Source organism: Chinchilla lanigera, unplaced genomic scaffold, assembly GCF_000276665.1.
Source record: "Chinchilla lanigera isolate Chin_1 unplaced genomic scaffold, ChiLan1.0 scaffold00079, whole genome shotgun sequence".
Lineage (NCBI taxonomy): Eukaryota > Metazoa > Chordata > Mammalia > Rodentia > Chinchillidae > Chinchilla > Chinchilla lanigera.
Window position 1 is genome coordinate 7,859,850 of NW_004955480.1, and position 15,955 is coordinate 7,875,804.

At 38.4% G+C, this 15,955-nt stretch overlaps 1 protein-coding gene across 1 annotated transcript in view; it reads left to right on the forward strand.

Moving 5' to 3' along the window:
• The window catches only part of Tapt1 (transmembrane anterior posterior transformation 1), a gene marked incomplete at its 5' end in the record, with an annotated part of 59,066 nt that overhangs the window by 25,967 nt on the left and 17,144 nt on the right, over positions 1-15,955 (forward strand). Inside the window, 5 exons of the mRNA XM_005402514.2 lie at positions 5,879-6,041; positions 8,450-8,585; positions 9,659-9,756; positions 9,936-10,005; positions 15,352-15,432. Coding sequence (XP_005402571.2) covers positions 5,879-6,041; positions 8,450-8,585; positions 9,659-9,756; positions 9,936-10,005; positions 15,352-15,432 — 548 coding nt within the window. The remainder of the gene's footprint in view (positions 1-5,878; positions 6,042-8,449; positions 8,586-9,658; positions 9,757-9,935; positions 10,006-15,351; positions 15,433-15,955) is intronic.

Below are 15,955 nucleotides of genomic sequence, written 5' to 3' on the forward strand. Positions count from 1 at the left end.
AGAAATGGTCAAATCTTGTGCTGAGTCAATCGTTATTGTTGAAAAAAGCTTTACTAAATTGTTTTAGGCAGTGATAAGAAAGTTGATCAGGTTTAAGTAATAAATGCTAGCATGTTTTTCTTTTAGCATTTGACCATATGAAATATGTGCAAGCAAATTTCCTGATCTTTGCCCTGGTTTTAGGCATAACTCTTCTTCGAGGCTTCGTTGACTGTTTAGTTTTTTGTTTGCTTGTTTGTTTTAAGAAGCAAGGGTATCTTTTTCTTTTGAGAGCTGACACCATAGGAAAGCTCTTGTCTCCCAGAAGAGCTGTGAACTTCAAATGCTTGGGTTTCTTAGCCTATTGGGATTCCTCCGCGTACCTTCGCTCTTTCAAGGTAGTTCTTCCCATTAACTTTATATATGCATTATATATTTCAGGCAAAATTAAACCTTGTTTCTGGCCTAAGTGATTAATGCCATCGTGAGAACATGTGCAGGGAGAGCTCTTGGTATCTTTCTCTGGGGAAGCAGTGTTTGTTATTTCCCCTTACAAGGGCTCATCTGTGTGACTGACTGATGGAGAGTAGTGTATTGTTATACTGGAAAGTCTTCATAACATCAGGTTTTGTTGTCCCGTTTCCTCACCATGACGCTCCAAGTAGCGTAGCAACATTACAACCTTCTCTCTTTCTTTCTCTCTCGTAAATCAGACCGAAGGGAGGAGCACTTTCACTTCCTTTATAGAGTGGAATGTGGTGGCACAGGGACTCCTTGTGGTGAGTAAACCCTGATTTTTCCTTCTATACTCTTGGCCAAATTGACATCAGTACAAATATTAATTATAATGCAAAAGTAACAGCATAGGCAGAGAGAACCTTACCATATGGGGATGGAAACATACTGAAGAAAATAGATTTCTGTCCTTTACCAGCATCCTTACTTAGTGTAACCTAACCACTTGGGGGTGGAAACATACTGAAGAAAATATGGTTTCTGTCCTTCAATAGCATCCTTACCTAGGCTTGAAGTTTTGTCCATGTTTGTTTATGAAGCATTTGACCGTGACTTCACCTAACATGAAAATTACCCAGGAAAATGATCTTTAATTATACATGTTGGTCTGTAGTTAGCAGCAGGTACTTCATCCTCAACACCACAGCGGTTGGCTGAGCTTAGTTGCTTCCACATAAGCACTTTTTATTTTGCATTACTCCAAATACTAAACCTAGCTTTATAAAACCCATTACATTTTTCCCATGCACTGTAGTTAGAAATTATTTGGTACATCAGCCAAACTTAGTATTGAAAGTGTTTAGTTTCCTAGTTAAGGAAGACATCTTGGTCTTACTACTTCATTGCAGTTCACTTAAAAATTATAGGGACTTCTCTTTCATAAAGGTGAACTGTGTTAAATATTTTATGTTTTTTATTTCAATTGTGCTGTATTTCTTTACTCTTTCAACTATACTACAAATATTTCAGAGTGCTAAGAAGTTCAGATCCAGTCTGTATTTTTAATGGAATCATTCATGCTGATAGCCAGGCCTGTTTCAATACTGATTTGAAACTAACCATGGCGGATTCTCCCATCTCTTGTTCATTACTGTTGCTGCCTCTTTCTCTGTCCATTCTCATTTTAATTACACTTTAATAGTGCACTGCTGAAGAAGGGAAGGGAAACGCCCACCCTTGATCATCTTCTCTACAATGTAATTTTGTTCCCATAAATCTATGAGCCCTTTAGAGAGGCTTTAAAATGGTAAATTTAGGGCTGGGAATATAGCTTAGCGGCACAAGCACCTGCCTGACAGGCACAAGGTCCTGAGTTCGATTCCTGGTACCAAAAAAAAAGACAATAAAATGGTAAATTTTGCAATGTAAAAATTGTAAATTGTACTTGTTAAAAATGTAGTGGAAGTGTTTATAGGAATGAAAGGTAAAATTTAAGAAAGTACATAATTTGGTTTGTGTAATAGTGGTTTAACTTAAAATATTTAAATTCTGTTGAATATTTTATTTAATATTACTTGACTTGCTGTGAAACACAGACAGATCTATAAATTAGACTACTGTGTTTTTCATTTTGCCCAACATGTTTCACTCGGGATTTTTGACATTCGCAAAAGAAATTGCCAGTAACTACCATGTAACAGCTGTTTATAACAAAAAACTTTAGACTGCAAATATTATTCAGAAGCTGATTCCAGGCTGATTGGCAGGGCCATAGATAAGCTTCCTAGGGCGTTTGAAATGCCTGCCAGATAGTTATCCAAAAAATAACATGGCAGAAGAGGAAAGAGGAATACTGTTACTGCTTCAAGCTGTTTAAATTAGGCACAGCGATGTGTGAGGCTAGGTCTTTTCTTACAGAGGCTATGATGTGTGTTGGCATCTTGCACTATACCACCTTAAAAACATTTTTAAGATTTTTTTTTCTAACTTCTTTTCATTTAACGGTAACATTTATATAAAAACAAAATCCTTGTTTCTAAAAGGTACTATTTATTTTGTTCTTTATTTGAATACTGTTTCTTCATTTTGAAAATCATCATCTCTGTAGCAACCAGTTCTGTTGTCAGTAATAAAAGATTTTTACCAGAGATAGGAGTACTATGATAGCAAAGGATCCAAGGAATATATATAATCATAGGTATTTATATATGTGAATATATATATATATACATATCAAATAAAGGATAAAGTGAAAGACATATTTGTTTTATAGCAGTGTTTCCAAATGATAAATTATGTAGTTTTAAATGTTGCTCAAGGATAGGCACTGAGTTAATTCAGTAAGTTCAGAAGCTCTTTTTTTGTCTGTGTCTTGTACTCTGATTAACTTTCTCTAAGATTATGGTACACAGTGTATTAACTATTTTTATTCTCTTAGTATTTGATTATGAAATGTTATTTTTTCATAAAAAATGTAATTCTGAACAATTAAAAAAGAAATTTTGAATATAGATGGTCATGAAGAGCACATCTGCTGAGCCAGGTGGCCCAGGTTCTGGTCCTGCTCCACCACAGGTAACTCAGGAACTGCGGAGCCACTGGCATGTGCTTAGGCCTTCTGTGTACAGTTGGGATGGTGGTAGCACCGTCTTTATAGGTCATTCTCAATGACTGAATGTATTTGCCATACCTGACACATGGCAACTGAGTTACTGCATGAGGTGTTTCTACACCTTTTGTTTTTCAACCTTGTTTAATGCTAGGTAAGATAAAACTAAAGTTGTTTACTCTTAATTTTTAAATTTTGACTTACCATCTTGGTTCAGAAATTGTGGTGTTATGTATTTCTGGTGTTTGGTAGATCTGACTTCTACCAATGACTTTTACTAAATATAGTCTTTCTTCATCGCTGTACACTATACTAACAGATTGTTCCTTTGTTGCAATGTTTATAAAGAGACCCCCTTACCTCTTAAATAAAATTACTGTTAGGTCACTTCACTAAATAGACATCAGTAGAATACCAGAAACTTTGTATAGTTTTCTACTTTGTCAAAATCATTTTGGCAGTTAATGCGACTTAATACTGCCATGCTTTTAGTTCCTATTTTGTTTTTAATCATAAAATATGACCTGTAGTTCTTAAATTCCAATGCCCACCTGTTGGTGCTATGTGATTTTCATTCTGTGCGGAGCTGTGCCCATGGGTCTGTGGAGCAGCGCAGCACCCATACTTCTGAGGAAGGAGGGGAGGTGTATGAGCCGCTCTGCTGCCTCACAGTTTGTTCCTGGCTATTGGACGGGAGACAGCCACGCTTGAGCCAAGGGCTCAGGAGTGTTCAAAATGTCTCCTCCTCTCCGGGTTCGAGTTGGTAATGTGTTTACTCTTGACAGAAAGAATAGCTCTTCTAGTCTCAGTCCTGTGTGAGTGGGGACAGAAATAACCTGGAAGGGCAGGTAGCCCTTGGCAGGGATCTGTGCTCTGGGCTGGGTGTGGGAGATGGACGATGACATTCACTCTGGGTGCCATGAGGAGAAGGGGGCCAGACTCTCAGGGGGAGGGACAGCACTGAAGAAAAGAAAGTCGGGGTGACAAAGAATGATAGAGATTGATCTACTGAGTCCTTGGTGCGCTTCCTTCACAGCTGGCTTCCAGCTGTAGTGTCAAGACGTGTGATCTGGCTGAGACAGAGACTGACCTGTGTCCCAGTTAGGCCCATTGGATCAGTCCGGTATCTCTGCTGCTACTTCTGGCTCTTCCTGGTTTTTCTCTCTTCAGGACTTGCAAGATCTCATGTTCTGTCTGTCATTCATTGCTAGCTTCAGTTTGCATTGTGGAAATGAGGGAGGTGGTTCTGTCACAGCTGCTCACAGACTTAGTAGTGCGTGGTCACTGCCCCCGAAAGCTGTGTTTCAGATAGCAGCTTGGAAGACTGCACATTCTTTGCTGATCTCTGAATGAAAGCATCTCTGTCTAAGTGTGGACACCAGTCACAAAGGCACTGCAGCGCTTAAGGAGCCATGGGATGCACAGTAATAAGTGCATGGCTTGAAGGCCAGTGGCTGAGTAGCAAGTGAGCTCACTCCTTACAGTGTTCATCAAATCTTGTCACGATTGGTGAGAGAAGAGGTCTGCTGCTCTTAAAGGAAATACGTCAGCTTTTTTAAAATTGGTTGCTCTACATGACAAAACTGCCAAAACAAGTCAGTGCCTCTTCTGTCTTAAGGAGGGGGCCTGCAGTAGACAGACAAATCATCTTTCCATTTGTGCTCCAGGAATTTTATATCCAGTAAAAAAAATCCTCAATTTCTTCTTTCCTAGTATATTTTTTGTTCTGTTTTATTAAGATGTTCCTTCCACTATTCAGGTTTAGTTTTTCATACTCTGACCTGAACGTAACAATTCTTTTCATATTCTGAAAAAAATTTCAGTTCATGTCACAGAGAACTAACTTTTTAAAAGTTGCCTTATAAGCCAGTACAAAAAGATAGCAGGAGAGAATTCAGCTCTTATATATAAAAAAAGATATTCAGTCTCCTAAAGAGAGAAATTAACATTGTGGCACTATACTACATACCAGCTGGAGATTGACCAAGATCCAGAAGTTGACCACACACTGTTTCTCAGCCCATTGCTGGCAGAAATGTAATCGGTACAGCCCCTACAGAGGATCTACCAGCTGTTTTTTCAAAATATCAATATGTGTGGTGGCACATTCCTGTAAAACTAGCACTTAGAGGGGTGAAGCAGGAGAATCTCTGTGAGTTCAAGGCCAGCCTGCACTACATAGTGAGACCCTGTCTCAAAAAGACGAAGCAAAACAAAAACGTCAAGCGAATATAACCTTGAAATTCCAATTTTAGGCATTTATCCTGTAGATATATTCTCATTTCTGAGACATGACACAAAAATTGTGCTATCGGTTACAGTTGCAAAAGGCTGGAGTTCAGTCAAGAGTATGTTAAATGAATTACAGTACATCCACATGAGGATAACTATGCTGCCCTAAAAATACAATTTCCTTATAAGCCAATGTGCCCCACTATGTTAAAAATACAAAGTGCAGAACATTATCTATTGAATGCTAACATTGTGCAAAACGTGCCCATCCATTGGGTTGTAGGGCTTCAAGAGCAGGTTAAAGGCTTATGTCATCATCACAGAAAGCTTTTGCTTTAACGCACTCCATCAGCAGATGCCTGCCCTGTGTTTTCCTCTACAACTCCCAGCTTCTAATCACAATTCTGATTTCTCATCTTTATATTCTATACTTGGCAGAAGAATCATTTAGTATGGCTGCCTAGTTCGAAGGTTTTAAAGGTCCACCTGCTTCTTATTACCTTTGCTAGTGAATGTCCAATCAGGAGTACTAATTTTTTTTTTTTTTTAGGATTGAAAACATAATGTGAAACTCACATTTTCATTACTTTTTATATGTTTCAGGGACAGACGTTTTCTTCAACCTGCCCAGGTGTGTGACATTTTGAAGGGTGTCATATTGGTAATTTCCTATTTCATGATGCACTATGTTGACTACTCCATGATGTATCACCTGATAAGGGGGCAGTCTGTCATCAAGCTCTACATCATCTACAACATGCTCGAGGTAAGTCCTTCATTACTACCCATAATGCACAGACTTGGCCAGTAAGCACAACTTCATGTCTTCCGGTGTAGAAAGTACCTGAGAGTGTGAAATATTTTTCTCCCAACTCAAATAAAGGTGTTTCTGGTCTTTAATACGGGTTGGTCACTTGGGGATCCTGTTACAGTGCAGGTTCTGATGTGGTGGGCCGGGGGCGGCCCTGGAGAATCTGTGCTTCTCCTGGGGGACTGCAGGGCTGCTGGCCTTGGGACTTCGGGAGCAGGCCCTGGGGATCATGTCTCCTGCAGTACACAGGGAAGAGATGTGCTGCTTGGATGTTGTTGAATTAGTACTACCTAGAGAATGTACACTGTCAAAGGCTAAGAAATTTGTTTTGCAAGTTCATTGGAAATCCATGTGCACTTTTTGCTAGAATGCTAGAGATATGATGTAAATGTTAGGATTTTATATCTATGTGTATATGTATATACTATAATATATTGCTATAATAGATTTACATTTTAAATTAATTGAAAATTTTAGTTTCCCAGTTTGTCCAATAATTTAACATTTTTATATAAAAATATATTTTCTTTTAAAGCAGTTAGCATGTGAAAATAGGCATTTACGCAAAAACTAAATTGAGCAGTTAAGTGTTCACTTTATAGGAAGGTACTCTGCCTGAAAGGCAGAATCTTAGTATTTTTTTAAATAGAAAACTACCCTAGATTTATGTAATAAACTTTGACGTTCAAGTTGCACTTTTTTATAACTTTTTGTGTCTTTTGCTGTGCTAGAAATCGAACCCAGGGCCTCTCAAAGGGAAGAAAAGTGCTCTTCCACAGAGCTACGTCTCCACCCCATCTGTACTACTTTTTTAGGAACTATTTCATTACTGTTTGTAAGGTCTATCATTCAGATTACCTGGGAAGAGATTATTTTCCTAGTTAACTGGACAGGCAGGGTGATGTGGGGCAGCAGGTCTTTCTGCTGCGTCACTGTGCAGAGGTGGGCTTCCCTTCAAGTCACAGAAGCCCACGCTGTCCTGGTTCCTCCTAATTCAAGACCAGGATGCTTTAAAACTACACCCTAGCTTCCTGACTCAAGGCTTGCTGTCTGTGCCTTGCTTTGCCCAGTCAAGAAGTTTGCTGAGGGGTGAATGTAAAAGAAGTTTGTCAAGCAAAACAGCCAGCTCTCCCCTCCTCATAGAAAGAAGGACCTCGACCTTGGCCGCTTTTCCTGCCACTGTTGCATTCGTTGCTCTCAGACCTGTCTCCTGCTGAGCTCCCTTACTGTCCTCTTTCCTAGAGGACTGCAGGACACAAAGCCTTCTCCCGTACTCAGTGTGTGTGTCTCCTTATTCACAGCCCTCTCCAACATGGTGTGATGGTTGTTACTAGAAAATAAACCAGAGGATCCACGAATTGCTGGTTGTTATGGTTGATATTGCTTCGCAGACTGATTGAAAATGTGGCTTAAGCATAGTGGCTAAGAATCTAGACTATAGGTCTAGAGATGACTACCTCTGATCAAATCCTGGCTCCTTCTCTTAGTACCTGGTTACACTAGACATAGCCGCTAATTATATAGTCCTCAATTGTTCACGTGTAAAGTGGAGATAGTAGGGTGACTGTGAGGATTATGGAACAAAGGACTTAGCACGATGTCAGACACGTGGCAAAAGCATCCGTAGAGGTCGCTGTTTCCTAGGCAGCACACACTTAATTGGCACTTTAGGCTTGCCATGCCTTTAGGCTTTGAAGATCCAAAGGTGAGCAAGCCTGCTCTCATTGAGTTTGTATTCCACACATGGGAGATAGACAGTAAACAAGGAGATGTTAAGAAATGACAAAAGATAAACACTATGCGGGAATAGAACTGGTTAATGCAGTAGAGAACATGGGAATCACAAGAGATGGAATGGTCTGGGAAAGGCTTCTCTGAGAAGGTGGTGTCCCAGCTGACTCCTGAAGAATAAATAGGGTGCCTTCCTGTCCTTTTTCTTATATGCCCCTGTGCTACATGAAGTTCAAGGAGATCATACCCGGAAATGCCTTTAGAAAGTAAATCTGCATATTATCTTCTATTATACTACACTTCAAACAAATAACAGTGCATTGTTTATAAGTAATAGGTGTGCATTGAGTAAGTCAAATGATACATTTATCCTGAAGAACTTGAGTGTGAATCCTGAATTTAAATTTAAAGTGCTACACCCCGAGGCCCAACTTTGATATGCCTGCCCACTGCCACCTCTTTTGCCAATATCTGAAATAGGAACGATTAAGTCAGCAAAAATCCTTTTCCTTTTTTAGTTTGTCTAATCCTGTGATTTAGAAGTCAGAGGTCCAGTGCTCAAGGTGTGTCGGTTTTAGTCATTTGCTGAAATGGACTGTTAAGTAACATCTTCCCGGTGTCTCTCTCTGTAGGTGGCCGATCGTCTGTTTTCGTCATTTGGACAGGACATACTAGATGCTCTCTACTGGACAGCAACAGAGCCTAAAGAAAGGAAGAGAGCCCACATTGGGGTGATTCCTCACTTCTTCATGGCTGTTCTCTATGTGTGTATCCTTTTAGACTTCCCAGAAAGCCCAGCAGTCAGTGTGTAGTCTGCCTTCTTTTACTTGGTTATCTGTTTCATAAGTTTAAAAATGTATGCGTGTATGTGTGCATCCTAAAGATTAATGTGAAGTATCTGCTTTCTTCTGAGAAACCATAATAGAAATTGTAATTGAGTTTAAAAAGCCTTGTATGTGCGTGACCTTTGGAACTGCTGGCAAACCATACTGTTCTTGGTGAAACTTATTATAAGGAAGGATTCTGTCATGAAAAGATAGTGTATTTGTACATACTTTACATGATAGAGAGCAGTGGACCTTTTCCATACTTAGAATTCCTGTTGAAGTTATTTTTATATGTATGAACTCTTTATTAGTTTTGTATACATTGACTACCCTTGGATTAAAGCTTTTCTTTCAGAGAATTCATATAGCTTTATGTGTTTACCGCATATACATATTTACACAAACATGCATACCTACTGTTAAGTTCCGTATGGAATCAGGACTCAAAAGTTAAGGAACTAAGTGGGAAAGTATCTACAAGAGCAGAAGCTTGTTCTGGAAGTAGTAGAGTAAAACAGTTACCATTCTGAGGTATAAATTAACCATCCCAGATGTAAATAGCTCTGCAAGACATATAAAGAACCTTAATTTTCAGACATTTTGACTGTCTTTAACTTTCCACGTTCCCTGAAGAACTAGAGAAGAAAATAACTTCCAGACTAACTTTTATGTTGTGTTTTTGTAAAGTTGAAACTATCTCAATTCAGAATACATATTCCAAAGTCTTCTCTTTCAGTATTTACCATAGTTTATTTTTTAACAAACTTTTTTGAGGCCTGTTTCCCAAGCACTGTGCTAAGTGCCCAAGATACAGAAAGAGCAAAATAACCCCGTTTTATTCTATCAAATCTGTGTCAACGATAGCTAACTTGGAAATTATAAACATAGTAAAATACGTAAAATTTGATTTAGAAAATACAGTCACTTTTCCTATTATTTGTTTTTAGAATTTTATAGTATTGCCCATTAATAGTATGAAAACAAATATAAGTTTTTTCCTTGACAGACTTTTAGTTTTGCATGCAATTCTCATAATGGTTCAAGCAACAACTCTCAATGTAGCTTTTAACTCGCACAACAAGTCACTGCTTACTATCATGATGTCTAATAATGTAAGTATGAGATTTTATTGTACATTTTAGGTTATAAAACTGCTTCAACAATAATACTATGGTAGAGATGAGAATTTTTATTCTGTATGTCAGTTATTCTCCAGGTAATTTTATATATAGCCAGTCAATTTTTAAAACTGTTGCAATGATAAATTTGATATTTCTGTTTACTGTTTCAGTTTGTTGAAATTAAGGGAAGTGTATTCAAGAAGTTTGAAAAGAACAATCTCTTTCAGATGTCCAATAGTGGTATGTACAATTAAATTCTACTTGCAGCTCTATTTAAAATTAATTCAAAGTGGTTCTTGCCATAAACATAAAGCTAAATAACATTGTGATCAAAAATAATTGTTATTTTCTAAAATAAAGTAATATTTAGTCAGAAGAGATTTTCCAGCTAGTAGTGCTGAAGCATCTGGATAAAGATTACCCAAAAAAGAAATTTGACCTCACCCTCTCCCAAAAAATTAATTAAAAGTGGTTCATTACCATAAACATAAATGCTAAATTATAAAACTTTTAGAAAAAAATACAGGAGAATATATTTACAACCTTTGGATAGGAGAAGTTTTTTGCAGGGGAAGGATTTAAGATTGGGTCTTACTATGTAGCTCAGGCTGGCCTTAAACTCACTATGTTGCCCAGGCTGGCCTGGACCTTTAAGTCGTCCTCCCACCCCAGCCTCCCCAGTGCTGGGAGTACAGGTGTATGCCACCACACCCGGCTGAGGAAAACGTGTTTAGAGACCACTCAGAAAAAACTAACCATAAGAAGAAATAAGTTGAACTTCAAAATTAAGAATTTATACTCATTAAAAATATTAAGAAGATGAAAAGGCATGCAACACCACCAAAAGATTTAAGATAGTGTTAGAACTCATCTGTTTTAATTGGGGGATTGGCAGCCCAGGTAAGCATTTACCAAAACTCACCAAATTGTGTACTTAAGACTGATACATTTCATTATATGTAACTCTTATTTCTCTATTTGAAAAGGAAAATAATGATATATTAATGCAAGCAAATGTTTAGAACTATAGGAAATTTAAAAACCAGGCAAAAAATTTTTTAAAAAAGATTGACAAGTAAGAATAAAGTCTAGGACAATGATAGCAAACCTTTTAGAGATCGAGTGCCCAAATTGCGACTCAGAACCCACTTACTTATCACAAGGTGCCAACGCTGCAATTAAACCTGAATACTGAGGTTTCAGTTTAGAACAACTCGAACACTTGGCTCACGTGCAGACAGAGGGCGCTGCGTGCCCGCCACAGCGCGTGTGTTAGGTTCGCCTCCACTGGCTAGGTGGTTCTGTGAACCGTGACAGGCCCAGATCTCCAGTGCTGAAAGGCAGTTTGTGCTGTCTTTCTGTGCGGACACCGCTTTCCTCATGCATGGGACCCAGTGAGTGAATTTGGAATGTGAGAGGAGGGGAGGGAAGAGGGAAGGGAGCTCAAAGGAAGTATTTTGATGACAACTTCAGTAGTTATTAACCATAAAAATACATTGATTCAGCTGTAAGAATTTCATCATTGCCAAAATTATTTTCATTAATTTATATTAATGACCTGCTTTGAGGAGATAGCCTTTGTGTAGGTCTAAACTAGGCATGTAAATTTCAAATGTTGAGAGTTTTCAGTCTTTGTATTGAAACCCTTAAAATTGTAAGGTGTGGTTTTTAACCTTATCATCACCATGTTGATGTAATTAATATCTCTTTTTTTTCTTTTATAAATAGGTCCTCCAAGTTACAACCTTTTAGTTTAGAGAGATTTTGTGTTTAATAACTTAGTTTTAGGAAGATTCTGAAAAAAACAAAAACAAACATGTTTATTGATCAGGTATGCACATCAGCCCACAAGAAATTCAGTATTTTGGCTTAAAATGGTTAATAAAGCATCGACGAGTTTTGCTTTTTTTCTTCAAGTAAAATTGTTTATGTCACAGTGCAAAGTTGTCATCTGCATTGTACCCTTAAAGTTTTACAAGAAGTTTATGTCACCCTAAGGTAGCTTTTACAATTCAATTCCCAACTAAAGAAAAAAAATCAACCATAGGCAGTGTTGGCAACATTGCAGTGGTGCTTGTCGTTAGGGTTGGGATGAGGAGCAGAGTCTCTCGCCCCCTGCGTGCTGTCGTGGCCACCCTGGAGAAGCTGCCCGCCAGCGCCTCCCACCTCACTGTCCCGCGCACTTTCTCCCTCCAGAGTTGAGCTACCAAATGCGCAGCGCACAGTTCTAGACTTTGTGCTGGTTTAAGGTGCAAGGTTTTGTTTGGAAGTTTTAGAGTAACTTTAGTCCTTCCAGTATTAGCTGACTGCAGTTTCTTTAGAGGGATTGCCTGAGGGCATGTGAAGTGGCATTTAGTTAAAACCAGATTTTTAACAGGTTATCCTTTTTTGCACTCCATTTTTTTTTTTTTTTTTTTTTTCGGTACCGGGGATTGAACTCACAACCTTGCACTTGCCAGGCAGGTGCTGTGCCGCTGAGCTAAATCCCCAGCCCCCTTTGCACTCCATTTTAATGTAAGCACCAGCTGAATGTGAAACCTAGGGAATTCTGATTTGTATTCTTAAGATGAAATTTTTTACATAGTTTTTTATCAATTAGTAATCTGAACAGCATTCAGCAAGATCCTTCAAGAGACTTAATCCTCTTAGCACAAGCCTGTATACTGCAGTAGGTTTGAGGTTGCTGGAAGTAGATGTCACCCATTGCCCACTTGAACTGCAACTGTAAATTGGTTAAAGAATGGCTCTACTAGTGGTAATCTAGCAGGGGAAAGGGAGTTTAGTATTCCAAATATCAGAAATACCTTAAAAGCGTTCATCACTAGTGTTTGTCATTTCCTTAGTAAAAGGAAAACATGCCTATTTTGGTAGAAGGTACCATTTTTAATCCATGTGAAGGTTCAGTCCTAATTAAAGTGCTTGCTGCACTGAAGATGCGATATGATATAAGTATCTTCTTTTCATTATGGAATGAAAGTTTTATTAGAACTTTTCAAAATTTGAGCTGTGCTTTAATAAAACTCAAATTTTAAGTAAACTCTTAGCTTCAAAATAGCTACATAAACACGGAAATGTAAGAAAATGAAGCTATATAAACAAGAAAACTTTTTAGAACAATCACATTTCATTTTCATAGTTAAAATGAAAATGAATTCTTGAAATAAAAATATACTTTCTGTGATGTTACATTTCTTCACATCCATATTATAAAATTGCATTTACCTACCAGAATATCTATTTTTATTAGTCTGTATCATATTTTAAAATAATCTACTTTACAAAAATCTGTTTTGTCTTAAATATCCCCTAGTAAGTAACTTTTTTCCCCTTGGTCTATATCCTTGGAAATGAAATGATTGCAGGTTTTCTCTTTGCTGGCAGCTGCCATGTGTCCAAGAGTCAGATATGATTAATTTTAATGCTGCCTTTGTTTTTGTTTTGTTATATTAGAGCTCATAAGTGTTATTTTGGCTTATTTCATATAGTGTTCTTAATTTTTCAAAGTAGTATCATTCTAGATGAATTACATAATGAGCCAATTTGGTACTATCTATCTATACTTAGTAGAAGAATCAAAACTAAGTACATTTCTTTGTTAGCTTTGTTTATGGCGATTAGAAAGGACTTAGCACATCTATGGAGACAGATTTGTGAATAATTATACAGAATTCCGAGGTATGTTGAGAAACTTAATCCCGTGAATTAAGATCCATAGTTAACTATAGGTGGCATTTTGTGTCAAATTTTGATGGAAATAACTTTGGGCAAACTTTTGGCTTATTTTACCTGTATTCCCTTTGAAATCACAAAATAAGCTGAACCTGTGATCTGGAACTACTCCACATATGTGCCCTGGAAAAACCCATTATGTGCCTCCTCCAATTCTCGGCGCCTTCGCAGGAGGCATATCCGTGCATTGTAGCTTGAGACTCATGGCTGCTCGTTTAAACCCCAGAATGTGGTACTATGGGAGGAACAACTCAGGCCTTAGGATCAGAGCAGCAGTGTGTGCCCTCCGGGCTTTGAAGGAGTGAAAGTGCAGTCCAAGCCCAACCCAAATAGGAGCTGAACTTCCTGGGAAGTTCCCAGCAACCACCTGGAAAAGGAAGGAGTTGAGAGGACAGTGTGGAGGCCAGCCGATGTGCAGAGGCGAAGGTTTCCCCATGGATGAGAGGGCTAAACCATTTTGCTACAGAACACAGGAACCAGTGAAAATAGGAAAAGAGGAACAAAGGAAGACCCACAAATGACTTCAGTTGAAATAGGAATTCAGAACACTTGATGGTGTGAGTGAGTGTGGTGGTACTAATAGCAGAGTCCCTTGTGGGAAAGGGAGCCAGGTTTGGGAGCGCCTTGGAGATGGGCGGCTGGTGAGCGATTGTGTCCGGCCGCAGCCCCCAGCACGACGTGGAAACGTGTGTGCACATCACTATAGGTGCAGGTGTACTTCACTCTGCCTCTCAACTAGGCGGTATTTTGGACTCTTAGGAAAAAATAAAAACTTAGAAAGTGAAATGTGTAAACTGGTCTTTACTAAAGATTAACTTACTTGCTTTCATTAAGTTCATGCAGATCAGTCTCAGAGTACAAGTTTATTAACTTACAGGAAATATTGTAAAATCTAATTTTGCCCCCACATTCTGCATGTAACTTACGTGCTATTGTAACAGTATTCTTATAGCTAAGGGACTCTCCCAGTGGTAGCTACTGGTTGCCAAATTGGAAATAGTCTGGGACAGAAGGATTTTATGTCACCCAAAGTCTTAATACTTTACTGTTCATATTTTTTCTTCTGTGAAATGAAAAGTTGTTCTATGTCCCCAAAGACTTTCAGAGAAATTTAATAATTCATTCGGAGCAGTTTAATGGTTTGAATGTGTTTCTTTTGGGTTTGTTTTTTTTTGTTGTTGTTTTTTGTGGGTACTGGGAATCAACTCAGGCCCTCATGCTTGCAAAGCAAGCGCTGCACCCCTGAGCTATATGCCCAGCCCATTTGAATGTGTTTTGAAGTTCATAAAAAATTTGAATTTCCACACTAGACATATATTGGCAAAACAAATAAATAGCTTGCCATTGAAAGAGAGAGAGTGTGTGTTGGTCAACTTTCCTATTCTTTTTTTTTTTTTCTTTTTTTTCTCCGGTACTGGGAACTGAACTCACGACCTTGAGCTTGCCAGGCAGGCGCTTTGCCGCTGAGCTAAATCCCCAGCCCCTTCAACTTTCCTATTCTAAAATAAAAAATTCCTGAACCTTTATAGATCTTTTTTTCTAGTTGGCATTCCATAGACAATATAGTATAATAACTATTTAAGTAGCATTTACATTGTATTGGGTGTTATAAATAATCTAAAGAGTAAAGTATATGAGAGTATTAACGGTGGGTATTTGCAAACACTATAACATTTTACATGAGAGGCTTGACCACATGGATTTTGGATCCATGGAGTCCTAGAACCAGAGCCTCACAGGTACTGAGAAATGACTGCTTATTTTTTTTGCAGATGTTTATATATGGAGTAGTAATTTAATCATGGTTTGCCAGTTTAGTTATATGCACTAAATACATCTTTTTATTTTTTTTTTTAGATATTAAGGAAAGATTCACAAATTATGTGCTTTTGCTAATAGTGTGTTTAAGAAACATGGAACAATTTTCTTGGAATCCAGGTAACTAGCTCTTAACAAATACAGTGTCTTGTGATTTTTTTTTTTAACTCTTAAACCAGGTTATTCTTTCTCACGAAGTAAATTAAGTGCTACAGAAAACTCCAAATGACTGGCTGCCCCTGTGTTTGGGTATTGGAGACCCTGTTTCAGGAGAACGTATGGAGCCCGCTCTGTGGTGCAGTGGCTGTGTCGTGTCCCTAAGTCTCCTGGGTCTCTGCAGGTGTGCTCTATTGGAAGAGCAGGCCCTGCCAACACCGCAACTCCTGCCTCTCTGTAACTGTAGCCTGCTGTTAGTGCCCAGGTTCAGGCAGGTCATTTTCATATTAGGGGTTGAGCAAAAGTGTGTGCTCCTTCTTAACACTTACCTTCCCCCCTTTCACAAACTATTTGTACTTTGAATACAAGTAAGTTAAAAAAAAATGCAATGTGGGGGCCGGGTGTAGTAGCACATGCCTGTAATCCCAGCGCTCAGGAGGCTGAGACAGGAAGATCACTGCAAATTCAAGGCCAGCCTGGGCTACAA